Consider the following 12,527-nt stretch of genomic DNA (forward strand, 5'->3'; position numbering starts at 1 on the left):
GCTGCCGGCACACTTTCCCGTGGAATCTCCCACATCCGCGGGTCCGACACGGCGGCACCGCCCCCACAGCTGCGCGGCGCCTGTGGGCGGCTGCAGGCGGCGTACGGAGATGGTTTAGGTACTTTTACGGAGAGAAGCAACAACAAAGGGATTGAAAAGTGCCCGAAACCTCTCAGCGCACTTTTCATCTTTCCCCATACCGCCTCTCTGCCCTCCCTGACCACAGCGAGAGCGGGCACGTGACGTCACGCCCGCAGCCCCTGACGTCACGGCCGGTGTCGGGCGTCCCGCGGTGACGCCATTCCCGCCCCTCCATAAGCACCGCCCTGCGGGCGGCCGCCCCGCTGCTGACGGGAGCGAAGATGGCGGCGGCCGCCTCCGACCTGCTGACGGGATGGTGCCTCTTCGGCCTGGCTCTGCTGGTGAGAGGCGGCTCCCCTGCCCTGCGGCGGCCCCTCTGTACGTCCCTTCCTGGGCCGGCCGCCCCTCTTCGCTCGGCCCCTCGCTGTTCCAGAGCTGGACTCCCCGCCGGATCCTCTCGGCAGTGCCCCCCAGCTTGCCCCGGCAGCGGGTGCTGCCCTGCGCTCCCGCGGGTGCCTCGGCCGGGGTGCCGGCGGGCACCGCAGAGCCCGGGGCTGCGGGCGGGGGTGCCTTGCCCTCCTGCCTGCGCAGTCCGCGCTGCTTGTTTGTGTTTTCGCCCGTTCCGTGCGTGAGCGCTGATGTTGCTCACGCTGTTGATAAGGAAAAGGGTGACTTTGTGTGTGGTGAATGTGACGCTGATGTTCAGTGTTCGAGTAAAACGCGTGTTGATGCTCTGCTAGTTGTCAGTACAGGGTCTAACATCAGTACCTATTTGCTGACATTCTTATTATACAACTCGTAAGCCTTTTCTGCTGTGTATTTCAGGCCATTTTAATTTTCTGCTGGGTTTACGTGCGCAAGTACCAGAGTCGGCGGGAAAGTGAAGTGATTTCTACCATAACAGCAATATTTGCATTGGCCGTTGCTCTTATCACATCAGCACTACTGCCAGTGGACATCTTTTTGGTTTCGTATATGAAAAACCAAAATGGTACATTTAAGGTATGGACTTGTAAAAATGTTAATTGCCTCTTCAGAAGAAGCACTTGTGTTGCAACAGGATGTTCTTAGGTTGTCAGAGTGTTTAAAATCAATACTAATACCTGCATAGTAACACTAAACTGTTTAGTGGTGAGTTTTTTTTGAAGCTGGGTATTAGTGCTGTGCATACAACACTGAGATCTGTTATTTAAACTAGATTTCAGTTTTTTCAGATTTTTTTATTTATCTTAAATATTCTACTCCTTTCCAAATGCTCATTCCTTCTGCTGTGCAAGAGTGAGTGTACCATCTGGAAAAGATCAACAAGTTGCTTAAGTGTTGGATTTTTAGTACATTATAACAGAACATAGTGGAATAAAATTTGTTGCACCTTTGATCAAAACCAAACTGTATTGCCTATTTGTAATTTAGGTTATTTTTTGTCTTATTTGCCAGCAAAAAGTTTGGTATGGAAACATAAAGACTTTATAAAGATTTACTGTGTTAATCTACCTATAATTTAAAACCTGAATTAATAAGCACCCTTTTGAAAGAGGGAAAGCTGCGAAAACCCTTTAGGGAGGGAAATACAGTAATATCTCCTCTTGGCTGATAGAGCCGTAGCTGAACCTACTGTATTTATAAACTGTAGGAGGTTGCTGTGCAAAATGAGTTCTTAATGAGATGAGTAATTGTTGTCATCTGCTCTAAGCATTGCTGTAAGTAGGGGTTCTTCCCAATGCTTCAAGTATAGGCATTTTTAATTTTCAAGGGGAGTTCTTGAAGGTAGAGACACAGTGTCTTTGTGAGGACACTATAATAAGAAGTTGGACTGGAACATATTGGTAACTTGAATAACTACTTAGTTTGGTTTGGAGCCTACCTGGATCTATAGTAAAGGTTATGATCCTGAAACAAATGATAGAGTGGGAACATGGTAAATGCTTGCAGCTGAAAAACTGTTCCCTTTCAACCCTACTCACAAAGGAAAATGTAGGTCTTTCTGGATCTGTGATAATGCTTCAAAACTAGCTTGCTGGTGATTATATGAATGCAAGTCATAAGAAGCCTTTAGAATTGAGTCATGATGGGAATGTTGTCATCTCTATTGCTTAATGGTATTATAGAATAAATGAAGGCATTACTCAGTGTTACTGTTAAAAGTTTGTGTCTTCAGACTTTTTTTGTTCAGAATTAAAGTGGATATAGAAGACAGAAGAGATCTTTCACGTGTCAGGATTCCAGCAATTCAATGATACTCAGTATTAAGAAATAAATTGAGCCTGACAATCTAGAGTAATAACCATGATGTAACTAGGTCCAGCTGAAAAGTGCACATCTGATGGGGACTAAGCAGAATGTTCTGTTGCGAAGGAGGCCTATTTTGCTAATGTATGCATTCTTCTGTAATGTATCTTTTTGCCTGTGCTTCTGAAGCTTCTTGGTCCTGCTTAATTCCTAACGTTTGTAGATACTTCTGATGGCCTGTTGAAATAAAATTGCTCCATAGTGCTTTGCAGAAGAATTCTTCTGTGTCTTAAGTCTCAGTTGAATTGAGTTTCTAGCTTTGCAGCAGTAACATGAGATCTTTTGATATAAATGCATTTTTTCCAACACAGGTGTTGAAATAAATCAGTCAGAACATACAAACCTGTAGGTAAACACAACTTTACTGATTTGGTAATTTCAGTTTAGAATTAACTTTGAGGTAGGAGGCTGACAACATCTTACTGTTAGATCTTTATTAATTGTTAAAGCTTTTAACACTGTCTAGGGTAACACATGCTTCTTTCCTGCTACTGCTTCACAAGTAGGACAGACTTGATGGGGTTCAGAATATTTCCAGGAGACTGGACTTTCTCTGGACTATTCTTTCAAATCCAACACTTCAAGACCCTCTCTTTATGACTCTGGCAAGAGCCCTCTGTTGCTGTGGATGGCCAGAGGGAGTTAAGTCTTTACTATAGTCTTCTCAGTGACTTTTTGAGGTAGATCCAAGTAGCAAATATGAATAATATTCTCTGTAGATAAATTAGTTATTTCATCAAAAGACCTTCCAACTGGATGATTTCAGGGCTCATGCCGCAAGAGTAGTGGCAGTTACCAAGATTCTAGGTCAACAATTCTTTTCATTATGTAGTCTTTTTCTGTGCCTCCCAAGTGTAATTTCTGCTGTCAGTGTTAGAGTGATGAGAAAGACAAAGATCCTCAACTTAGGAGGAAGAGGTACTATATGTGGACTTTCTGTTAATTTTTAATGAATCTTGCCCTTCTACCAACTTGTGGATATTCTTGAGGCTTTGCTTTGAACAGGCTTGTAGCAAACTTAGGGAGAAGCACATTATGTCGATAGCACAGGTTAAATTGAACGCATGGTCTGATGGTTCAAAGTTCTCATTGTGTGTGGGATCGGTGACAAATGGAGAGGGTATATGTCTTGGCTTGATGGTCTGAACTGCATTACACAAGCAGAGCACCCTTCTGAAGGCTATGAAAATTATGCTGCTTTCTGGAGGAATTCACTTTGAGGTGTTGTGTAGCCTTTTTCCATCATGTGTTCTGTGGTGACTTCCTTGACAAGGGCTATGTGCTGTACCTTGGTCTGCCTTGGTTGTTTACCTTGAGGTTTTGTCCATTTCAACAGGACTGTTAAGGTACTATTTATACATCTTTTAATTAAGACAAACTATTCTTTACTGTGAACAAGTGGCTTGAAGCATTTGTTACATAATGGTGTCTCCCATCATATTTTGAGAGACTTACCAGATATTATCTTAAAGGTTTTTTAGTGAGTGAACTGAGCGGGTTTGTTATTAGAAAGTTTTGCACGCTGTGTAGTAGAAGTCACTGCAACACCTTTCCTGGAGGCTGGGATTGCTTTGATTCATAGTGCTGATTAAGTAGGAAAGAAGGCTTTTGGTTTTAGTACTAGTAAAAGAACGGAGTATTACCTTGTAAGTGATGTTATGGTAATATTCACCAGCACCACTTTGAGCTCAAGGTTTTGTCTGTTTGCGTTTACAATGCTATAGTTTGTTTCAATGGGCTTCAAATACATCCACTTTTATCTGATCTGTTTGATCTGAAAGCTTGTTTGATTTTTAACAAGCACTTAGGAACAGAAAACCTCACCATAGCTTAAAGACTTAAAATTGGTGCTGGAACCCAAGCCCTCTGGGTCTGACCTACAGGTTTCAAATATTTAAAATGTAACTGATGCATTCTTGCAGCAGGAAACAAGGATACTCCCATCACCACACTGTTGTTTTCACTTTGAAATGTATGGATTCTTGCTGCTGTATGAAGTTAAAAGCTGGTGGCATGTTCTTTGTCTGATTAGACAGAATGTATCACAACAGCCTGAGCTGTTAAAAGCCAGTTGTCTTCTGAATGGTTCAAGAAGTAGCATCTGTTTAGTGGGAGATACTTAATAGAATGGTCTGTAAAAAGGTTTTTTTTTGCATCTTGCAAGGGTGGTGGTGGGGGAGCAACTCATTATGTAGATGTTCAGAATACAAACCACTAGAAATGTCAGGGGATTTTATTTTTAGAAAGGTGCTAGTTGAGAAATCATTATTGTCTGAGACCATGCTTCTTGTCCTGAGTAAGAATTACTACTTTTGAAGTAATAATACTTGGCCAAAACATTCACAGTAGCCAGATGTGCCTGAGATATGCATGTTTCTGTGTGTTACTCTCCATCTGGCAGTCAAAATTCTGGCCCTGTCCTATTTTGGAGGTAACAGGCTGGAAGATCTGAGACCTGGATATGAAACTTCTTGATTATGTAACCATGCTATGACCCACTCTCCAGTCTTTCATACTGTATCTTCCTTTTATTGACTGAGGTTTGGAGAGGCTAATCAGCAGAATGACTGCTTCATCTACATTTGATGAAACATCACAAATACTGTAACCTGTAATGTGGTACTCATGAAACTCTTGCAGGGTCCAGCAGTGACAGTAGAAATAGCACATTTAATGGGGACAAAGGAATGAAATTCATGGCTGCTCCCCCATTAAAAAGTGGGGAAGGTCAAAACTGTCAGATTAACTTGTACTGCTTTCATTTGGGGAAGTTATCTGTATGGTTGGAATAGTAGTGTTCTGTTGAAATCCATAACATGAGTTACTAACTGGACACAGTTTCTGGAAAAGACTCAGCTCAATGATTACTGGGGGAGCAAATGTTCTTCATAACTAATTTTATATGAATATAATTGCTAAATGAATCTTCTGAGGGAGCTTTGCTTTGGTTTTAGCATTTAGGTAAACTGGAAGTGTCTTAAACTGCCTCTTTTATATCCTTACTTACACAGCAACATTTTACTAATATATTTACTTTTTACACTTGTAAGTGCATTTAACATGACCTATATTAAGGAATACTTAAGCATAATAGCTTAATATGGGTAATCATACTCATTTAGCATACCCTTGCAATTTGTGACTTCCCTTATCTATCAATGCAATGCATTGTTATGGGTATTTTAAAGGTGGTGTGTTATATGCTTGCCAAACTACATGGAACAGAATGAAATACAGCAGAACAGTGCAGAGTGCCTGAATTTTGCAGATCTTAAGAGAATTTGTGGTCACATTTTCAACCTTAAACTGAAGGCGGTACTGAATTCTAACCTTCCTAATCTATTGTACTTCTAAGGTATTTGCTGTATATATTGGAAGCTTAGATTGTAATGGATGGAGAAGAAAAACAGACTAGATCTACAGGCTGTCCAGATGAGTTCTCAGCTGAGTTGTGGGTGTGCTAGTTCAGTAAATTCATATACCTAGCTGCTTGATATGTCACCGGTGATGCTGAGAATGTCAGAGCTCTTGACACTCACTAGGTAGCACTGTTTCTTGCTTCTGACAAGACAGTGCTGCTGTCACTAGCTTTTGAAACAGCTCAGATGAACTGCTTACTGCTTTTGAGTTACTGATGGTGTGTGCATTTGTCAGAATAAGGTTTTTTGCCTCTTTATGTAAATGTGGGACTTCAGCAGACTGAAAGCTGACGTAATAAATATTAAATTGGCTTGCATTACAGTTTCTTTCTGTGCAGAGTAGTGTGAAGTTTCTATATTGGGGCAGATCGAAATGATGGTGAAATGCACACATCTTTGCATCTTGACATGTTTATTTAAGATAACATCTCACTATTTTAGTGTAGTGTAGTGTATGTTTCCTAGAACATTAATCTGGTCCTGTATGCAACTTAATTTGAGAAATAAAATGAAGAGCAGTTACAATGTTTTCAAGTTCTACATCTGTATTGTGTTATAAATGTTGTTAATGCTTTTCTGTAGTTGAGGGAGAAGCAACTCTTTGGCAGCTAAGCTCTGTTGGTATTTCCATTACTAGCTACTTCTTCCTGTACAATGACTGTGCCACTTAAACATCAGGTCTTAATGCTGTTTTTCTTGCTTAACCTTGGTTGGTGTGCATTTGAATGTCTCCATCATTTAGAGGAGAGACCTTGTTCCAATACTTACTTGGAAGCAAATAATGCAAACTGTCCAGTTCAGGCTTGATTTTTCCCTTAGGCATAATTAAAGCAATGCAGTCTCTTAATTTTTAACATTAGGCAATTTAAATGCTTTAGTGTTACATAGTATTAACTTATTACAATCAGATTCTTTTGTGGTGTATTTTAATGCAAATGCCTAGAAATTTCTTAGTTGAAATGCTGTCGGGCGTGAGCCTGACAGTCTTCAAAGATTTAGCTTATTGTGCACCTGGCAGACACTTCAGGTGTTGCTTCTGTCCCCTTCTGTGAAAATATTTTTCATCCTTCCTTTTTGCTGATTACATGTCAAAATGCATGTGTACTTTTCTACTCAAATTCCAGTTGGATGATAATCTAATTTAGTTCAGACAGTAAATTTTAAAAGCTTAATGTAAAGTGACCTACTGGAAGTCTTAATACAGTAACAAAAAGGAAGGTGGTGCTGACTTTCTGAGATAATAGAAAAATCAAGTATTCGTGATATATTATCAAGCCCATATTCTATAGGAGTTTATGAGTACTGAGAGAACTAATAAAGCAAGTGCCAAACATCTTTAAGTCTTGTGGTAGCAGTCATTAAGGAGTATACTCAATTGCACTTTCATATCTCTCTGTCCTAGTCATGCATCTTTACAAGTGAAAGGGCTTGCTCTTACCAGTTTAGAAAAAGCCTGGGCGTGGAAATTGAAAGGAGCTTTGGCAGGGCTGGATGTTTTTGTTTTTCTTCACCAATTCAGTTATTTCCGTGTGTTCTCTTGCTTTTAAAGAGTTTTGCTTCTGGGTAACTACTGTCTTGATATTGACCACACATAGATTGAATCCCACAAGACTAAAACAATTCTGGATATGTTTAAGCTGTACTGGCAGGTTTGGACCTTTGGACCTTGTATTCAATCCCTGAGTTTGGCTGCCAGCCATTGTTATAAGACATTTAGCTTCCTTAAACCAATAGTTCCTCTCTAGGAGGAGAAAAAGGGAATGGGTGCAAGAGCTTGACGTCAGCCATCTGGCTGACTGCTGTTTCCAACATAGATTTGTATTTTCACTTTCATTGCTTCCACACTGAACCATTCCCCAGGACTGAGTAACATAGATCCTACAACTCCAAACCCAGCAGCACTGATAGCCCTTATATGAACAAGAGCAAAAGTAACTAAGTTGCTAAATTCAATATTCATGTAATTCAAGTCTTGCTCAAACAAAGAAGTGAAGTCTCATACTTCTCAAAAGGGAGATGATAGATGAAACTGGGTGAATAACTAGAAAAACAGAAGTTGCTGAGCTGTAACTGAGCATAATAAAAAGTAATTTGTTATTCTTATGTCTAAGTACTGTTTAATCTGTAAATGTAAGTTTTAATCAAAGATATTCTGTGATAGAAATATTGTGTGTACTGTGTCCACCTCTTTGACCCACAGCACACGAAAGCTGTTAGAACAGGGCTACAGAAATGGTCTGGAACACCTTCCCTATGAAGACAGTTTGAAAGAGTTGGGGTTGTTCAGCCTAGAGAAGAGGAGACTCTGGAGAAATGTTATTACAGCCTTTCAATATACAAAGAGGTTATAAAAATGATGGAGAAACACTTTTGACCAAAGCCTGTAGAGACAGAACAAAAGCCAACAGTTTTAGACTGAAGGAGTGTGGGTTTAAATTGGACATGAAGAAGAAATTTTTGGTGGTGAGAGTGGTGGGACTCTAGAACAGGTTGCCCAGAGGGATTGTGGATGCCCCATCACTGGAAGTGTTCAAGATCGGGTTGAATGGGGCTTTGAGCAACTTGACCTGGTGAAAGGTGTTCTTGCCCGTGGGCAGGAGGGGTGGACTAGATCATCTTTGAAGGTCCCTTTCAACCCAAACCATTCTGCAATGGTCTTAAGAGACTCTTATAAAGATACTGTGGGAATTAGCAGAACATACATGGGAGCTGCCAAAACTACTCAGTGTTCTTTCAGGTCTAAAATCTGCCCTTTATGAAGCTGTCATATGCTTATTCCTGTTTGCATTCCTGTTTGCCCAGTGATTTTCACTGTTGCTGGCAGTCTAGCATCTATTTTTTTTTTAGACATAGCTTTTTTATATCTATCTATGTATATGTGTTCTTTAATGAGTTATTGTCTTGTAGTGTTATTTTGTTTCATTTGATGATAAATGCTTCTATCCTTTATTGCTAGATCTGGGCTGATGCTAATGTTTCAAGACAAATTGAAGACACTGTACTTTATGGATATTACAGTAAGTATTTTAATTTTTTTCCAGTTAATAGGACCTTTAAGTGAAAGCATGAAGTTTTTAGAGATCATACTGGATTGTCCCTTAAACATTAGTCTTGTACTCGCTGCCCTTCAGGGAATGTTTTTACCTTCAAGAGCCCCCTGAAAATGCAAATATACTGAAGGCCAGTCCATGAAAAGGCTTCTGTTATATAATCTATGGTTAACATATTTCCTGTGTGTATATTCAGTGGTCCCTTAAGGGAAACATGGTTTTGCTGTAACTTTCATGATGCTTAATATATGCAGCAGTGTGAAACTTGCCTGCCATGTATAAAGTTCAGGCAACCATGAGTGTGACACTTTTAAGTGTTCAGGTTCAGCAACTGCTGTGTTCAAAGTAACAGCTACTGTGAAGGAGCATAAAGGAGTGGATTCAAGAGTGATAATCCCTGAACAGAACTGAAGTTAAAAAAAAAAGGACTGAAATGAAATGTAATAATAAAATTTATTGTTCACCAAACCTCTGCATAGTCGTAGATCAGTTTTTTAGTTGTCCTTATGGAATTAATGAGTAGTAAGGGGCAGCTGTAGAAGAGTGCATATCACTGTTTGAGTGAAATACCTGCCTTAGTCAATGATACAAAGCAGGTAGTTGCCTGCTTTTGGTAACATTTCCTAAGACTTGATGTTTGGAAGTCTTGGAAGACTATAGGTTGGCTCTTTTGAATATATTCTTTTAGATCAGGAAATGGTTCTAAATACTGGACTTTTTGTTAAGTTACACAATGTTTATTGCCTCCCAGTGATACTGACTGAAACTAAAATGTGCAGTTTCACGGTGAGTGAAACCTAAAGTCAAAAGTAGTAAGACACTTCTGTTTTCAAAAAGGAACTTCTAAAAACTAGTTATCTTCCACAAAGATTCTTTAGTATATAATAGTGGTATTGCTTTGTATTTGCTTTCTACTCTTTTTAGGTGTTATTTAACAGCCCAAGTATTTCACAACTTCTTATGTGGAGCAGAAACTCTTCTGTGGACAATTTTCTATAGATTAGTGGATTAGTGAGACCAAACTAATCTTTGGAATAGATTAGAACTTCAGTTGGGAAAACTGCTTTTGTTTTTGATTTGTCTGGACAGGTCTACTTGAAATACTGTAGGAGGAATGTTTTATTTCATAGCATCCTCCAGATGGTGGTAGAGATTTAAAGATGTTTTTAAAAACATTTTTCTGTTGTTATCTTAATTTGAGGAGTTGATAGACATTTTTATAACTAGAGCTACACTGAAGTGAGTAGTAATAGGTAACTTATTTTCAGAAGTCTCTATTAGTAATATATAAACCACAACTTAATACCTCTCCTACATAATCTAGTTCCCTGCTGCTGTTGCACAGCATAGTGAGAAGGAGAACTGAGAAGGATTAAGTTAAACAATTTTTCCAGTCTTGCAGTACTATTCAATTTTTTCTACTTGTATCTTCTTGTAAAAGTATTTGGTTTTGTTTTTTTTCTCTTTTTAACAAACAGGATGAGTAAAACTGAAGTATCCTTTTGTACTTAAGGACATGAATTCCAGTGTTTTGTTTTGTCTCATGAAAATGCAGTGATAACTATGTTACTATACCACTTGACTCCTGCAGTTATATATTGGCAACATATAGTATCAATAATTGGTGCACTTCGGTCACTGCCCTTCAATTCAAGTCACTTCTGATTTTTACAAGAATTTGGAGGCTGTGGTTTAACTGATGTTTTAGAATATTAAGGATTACTTTGCTACTTGTATTGCATTTTACTGATAAAGCTGTAACTAAATGCAGAAGAGCTTTCTACTTTTTCCTTAGTTGTTAGCCCCCACAAAAAAAGTTCTGTCTTTCATACCCACCTGGTTTCTTGGCTAGACTGGTACAAAAGTAGAATGAGTTTGTAGTGGTAGAATGATAAAGAAGGTATTTTCAGAGTGAAGCTTGAAATAACGATACTTTGAGGTGGGATTTCAGTAGCCTAAAAGCTTTTCGTAAGAAACCAGTCTACTGATTGCTTTGAAGCCGTAGTGGCTTAGTGTGTTAATTGTCCTAAACTCAACTGTAACAGAACATGTCTGACAGTACTTAAGTGATTGAGGAATGATCCATGGTTGTCAGATGCTCTAAAAAAAGCATGTTAATTTGTTTGGAAGGAGAACTCTTTTCAGAAAGTGTTATAATTGGAAACAGTCCAACACTGTTTGCTTTGTATCACAAGGAATGGGGTTGAAACAATTGACAGTAACCTGGAGCCATGTTCTTGAGTGAGTAAATCCTTCTGTTGGAGTCATGTTGGCATTCCGTGTCCTTTGGTCAAGTTTTGTGAGTGGTGAAAGGATGCCATTGGTTCCTGGGAGATAAACTGAGATCTCTTGGCCTGCATGTGTTAAGTGTCTCCTGACTATAGCGTGGCAAGGACTGGGTGCTAAATTCCATGGGATCTCTTGCCATGTGCTTCAAAGTCTATGCTAGACTTGAGATTTTCCATTTCTTTTTGTCTCTAATCAGCAATAGTTAGTGTATGGTGGTTCCTAGGTTTAAGTTCTTGAGTTTAAGTTAGAATTTATCCAAAAGGGTTCTTGGTATTTTTCGGATGGAATTTTGTCTGCTTATTGCAAACATTTGATACTGAGCCATTGACACAAGGTCTTGGGCTTCTAGGAGTTCATAGGTGCAAATCAAATGTGACTGTTTTCATGGTCTGGTCCTAGGAGAAGCCATTCTAAGTACTGTGAGAGATCCCCATAGGTGTACTTGGCAAATATTGTGGAGTTACATCTATAGAAACATTCTTCTAATAAGTGTGATCTTTCTACAAGCAGTGTGCCAGAACATAAAATGGAAGTCTATCGTAGCATTGAAACACTGGTGAACTGCTTTAACTGTCCTGCTTCAAACAAGTGTCTGATTTTAATTTCACTACTTTTTTGTGTTTCTTAACTTTCACTTGAGAAAACAAGCTATCTCTGCTTCCACTTTGGATGAAAACTTGTTTGAAGAATTTTTTATGAGATGAAAAAATAATAGATTTGGGAAGAAAGATTGATTCTGTTTTCTGAAGCAGCTTGTGACTTCTCAGAAGAAAAAGTGAGAGAGTATATAACAAATTGTTTTAAGCAACTTAGTAGTTTTGATGTTATGCAATGCACTAATATATGATATCTGGAAAACCAAGTTTTGTCTGATGTAAGATACTTCTGATCACATAATATTCTTGAAGCTCCTGGAGTCTCTCAAGGGGATTCGAGGGAATATTGGTCTTGGATAGTCTGCTTGAAACCTTCCCAGTTCTTGATATTTTGGTTCCTTTCACCTACTATATTTCACTATTCTTTGTTGTTCCATGTGTTCTTAATTGCCCTTCATACTGCTAGGAGAAAAAAGGAAACTCAGTCAAAACACTCAATAACATTGCTATAATTACTTGAAGACTACTATGGAGTCTAACTTTCTCATAGTTCAGATGTCTTTGTATTGATATGGTTCAGATCAGCACAGTGAATAATTTTTACTTGAGATAAGAATTGTGTCTGAGGAATACCTTTACAACAGACAAACCTTACCAAGGAATTCTTGTGGAACGTTACTTGACTGAGTGGCAGGACCTGTTGTTGTACTGGCTATGCAGTAAAGCATCCTGCAAGTGGTAGTGCTTCAAGCTTCTGATAGAACCCAGAAAAATGTTTTGTAAAAGAAACTGAACCTCTGAAC

The 12,527-nt window shown here is 39.1% G+C and overlaps 1 protein-coding gene across 2 annotated transcripts in view; it reads left to right on the forward strand.

Annotated features, from left to right (window-relative positions):
* The first annotated feature begins 294 nt into the window (after window positions 1–294).
* Window positions 295–12,527, forward strand: part of LMBRD1 (LMBR1 domain containing 1) — a 70,841-nt gene continuing 58,608 nt past the window's right edge. For both annotated transcript variants that reach the window (XM_018078240.2, XM_018078242.3), the window contains exons 1-3: window positions 295–422; window positions 907–1,083; window positions 8,746–8,806. In XM_018078240.2, coding sequence (XP_017933729.1) covers window positions 363–422; window positions 907–1,083; window positions 8,746–8,806 — 298 coding nt within the window. In that variant the 5' untranslated portion in view covers window positions 295–362. The remainder of the gene's footprint in view (window positions 423–906; window positions 1,084–8,745; window positions 8,807–12,527) is intronic.

This window comes from Manacus vitellinus, unplaced genomic scaffold (assembly GCF_001715985.3).
Source record: "Manacus vitellinus isolate BGI_N305 unplaced genomic scaffold, ASM171598v3 scaffold_4_pilon, whole genome shotgun sequence".
NCBI lineage: Eukaryota > Metazoa > Chordata > Aves > Passeriformes > Pipridae > Manacus > Manacus vitellinus.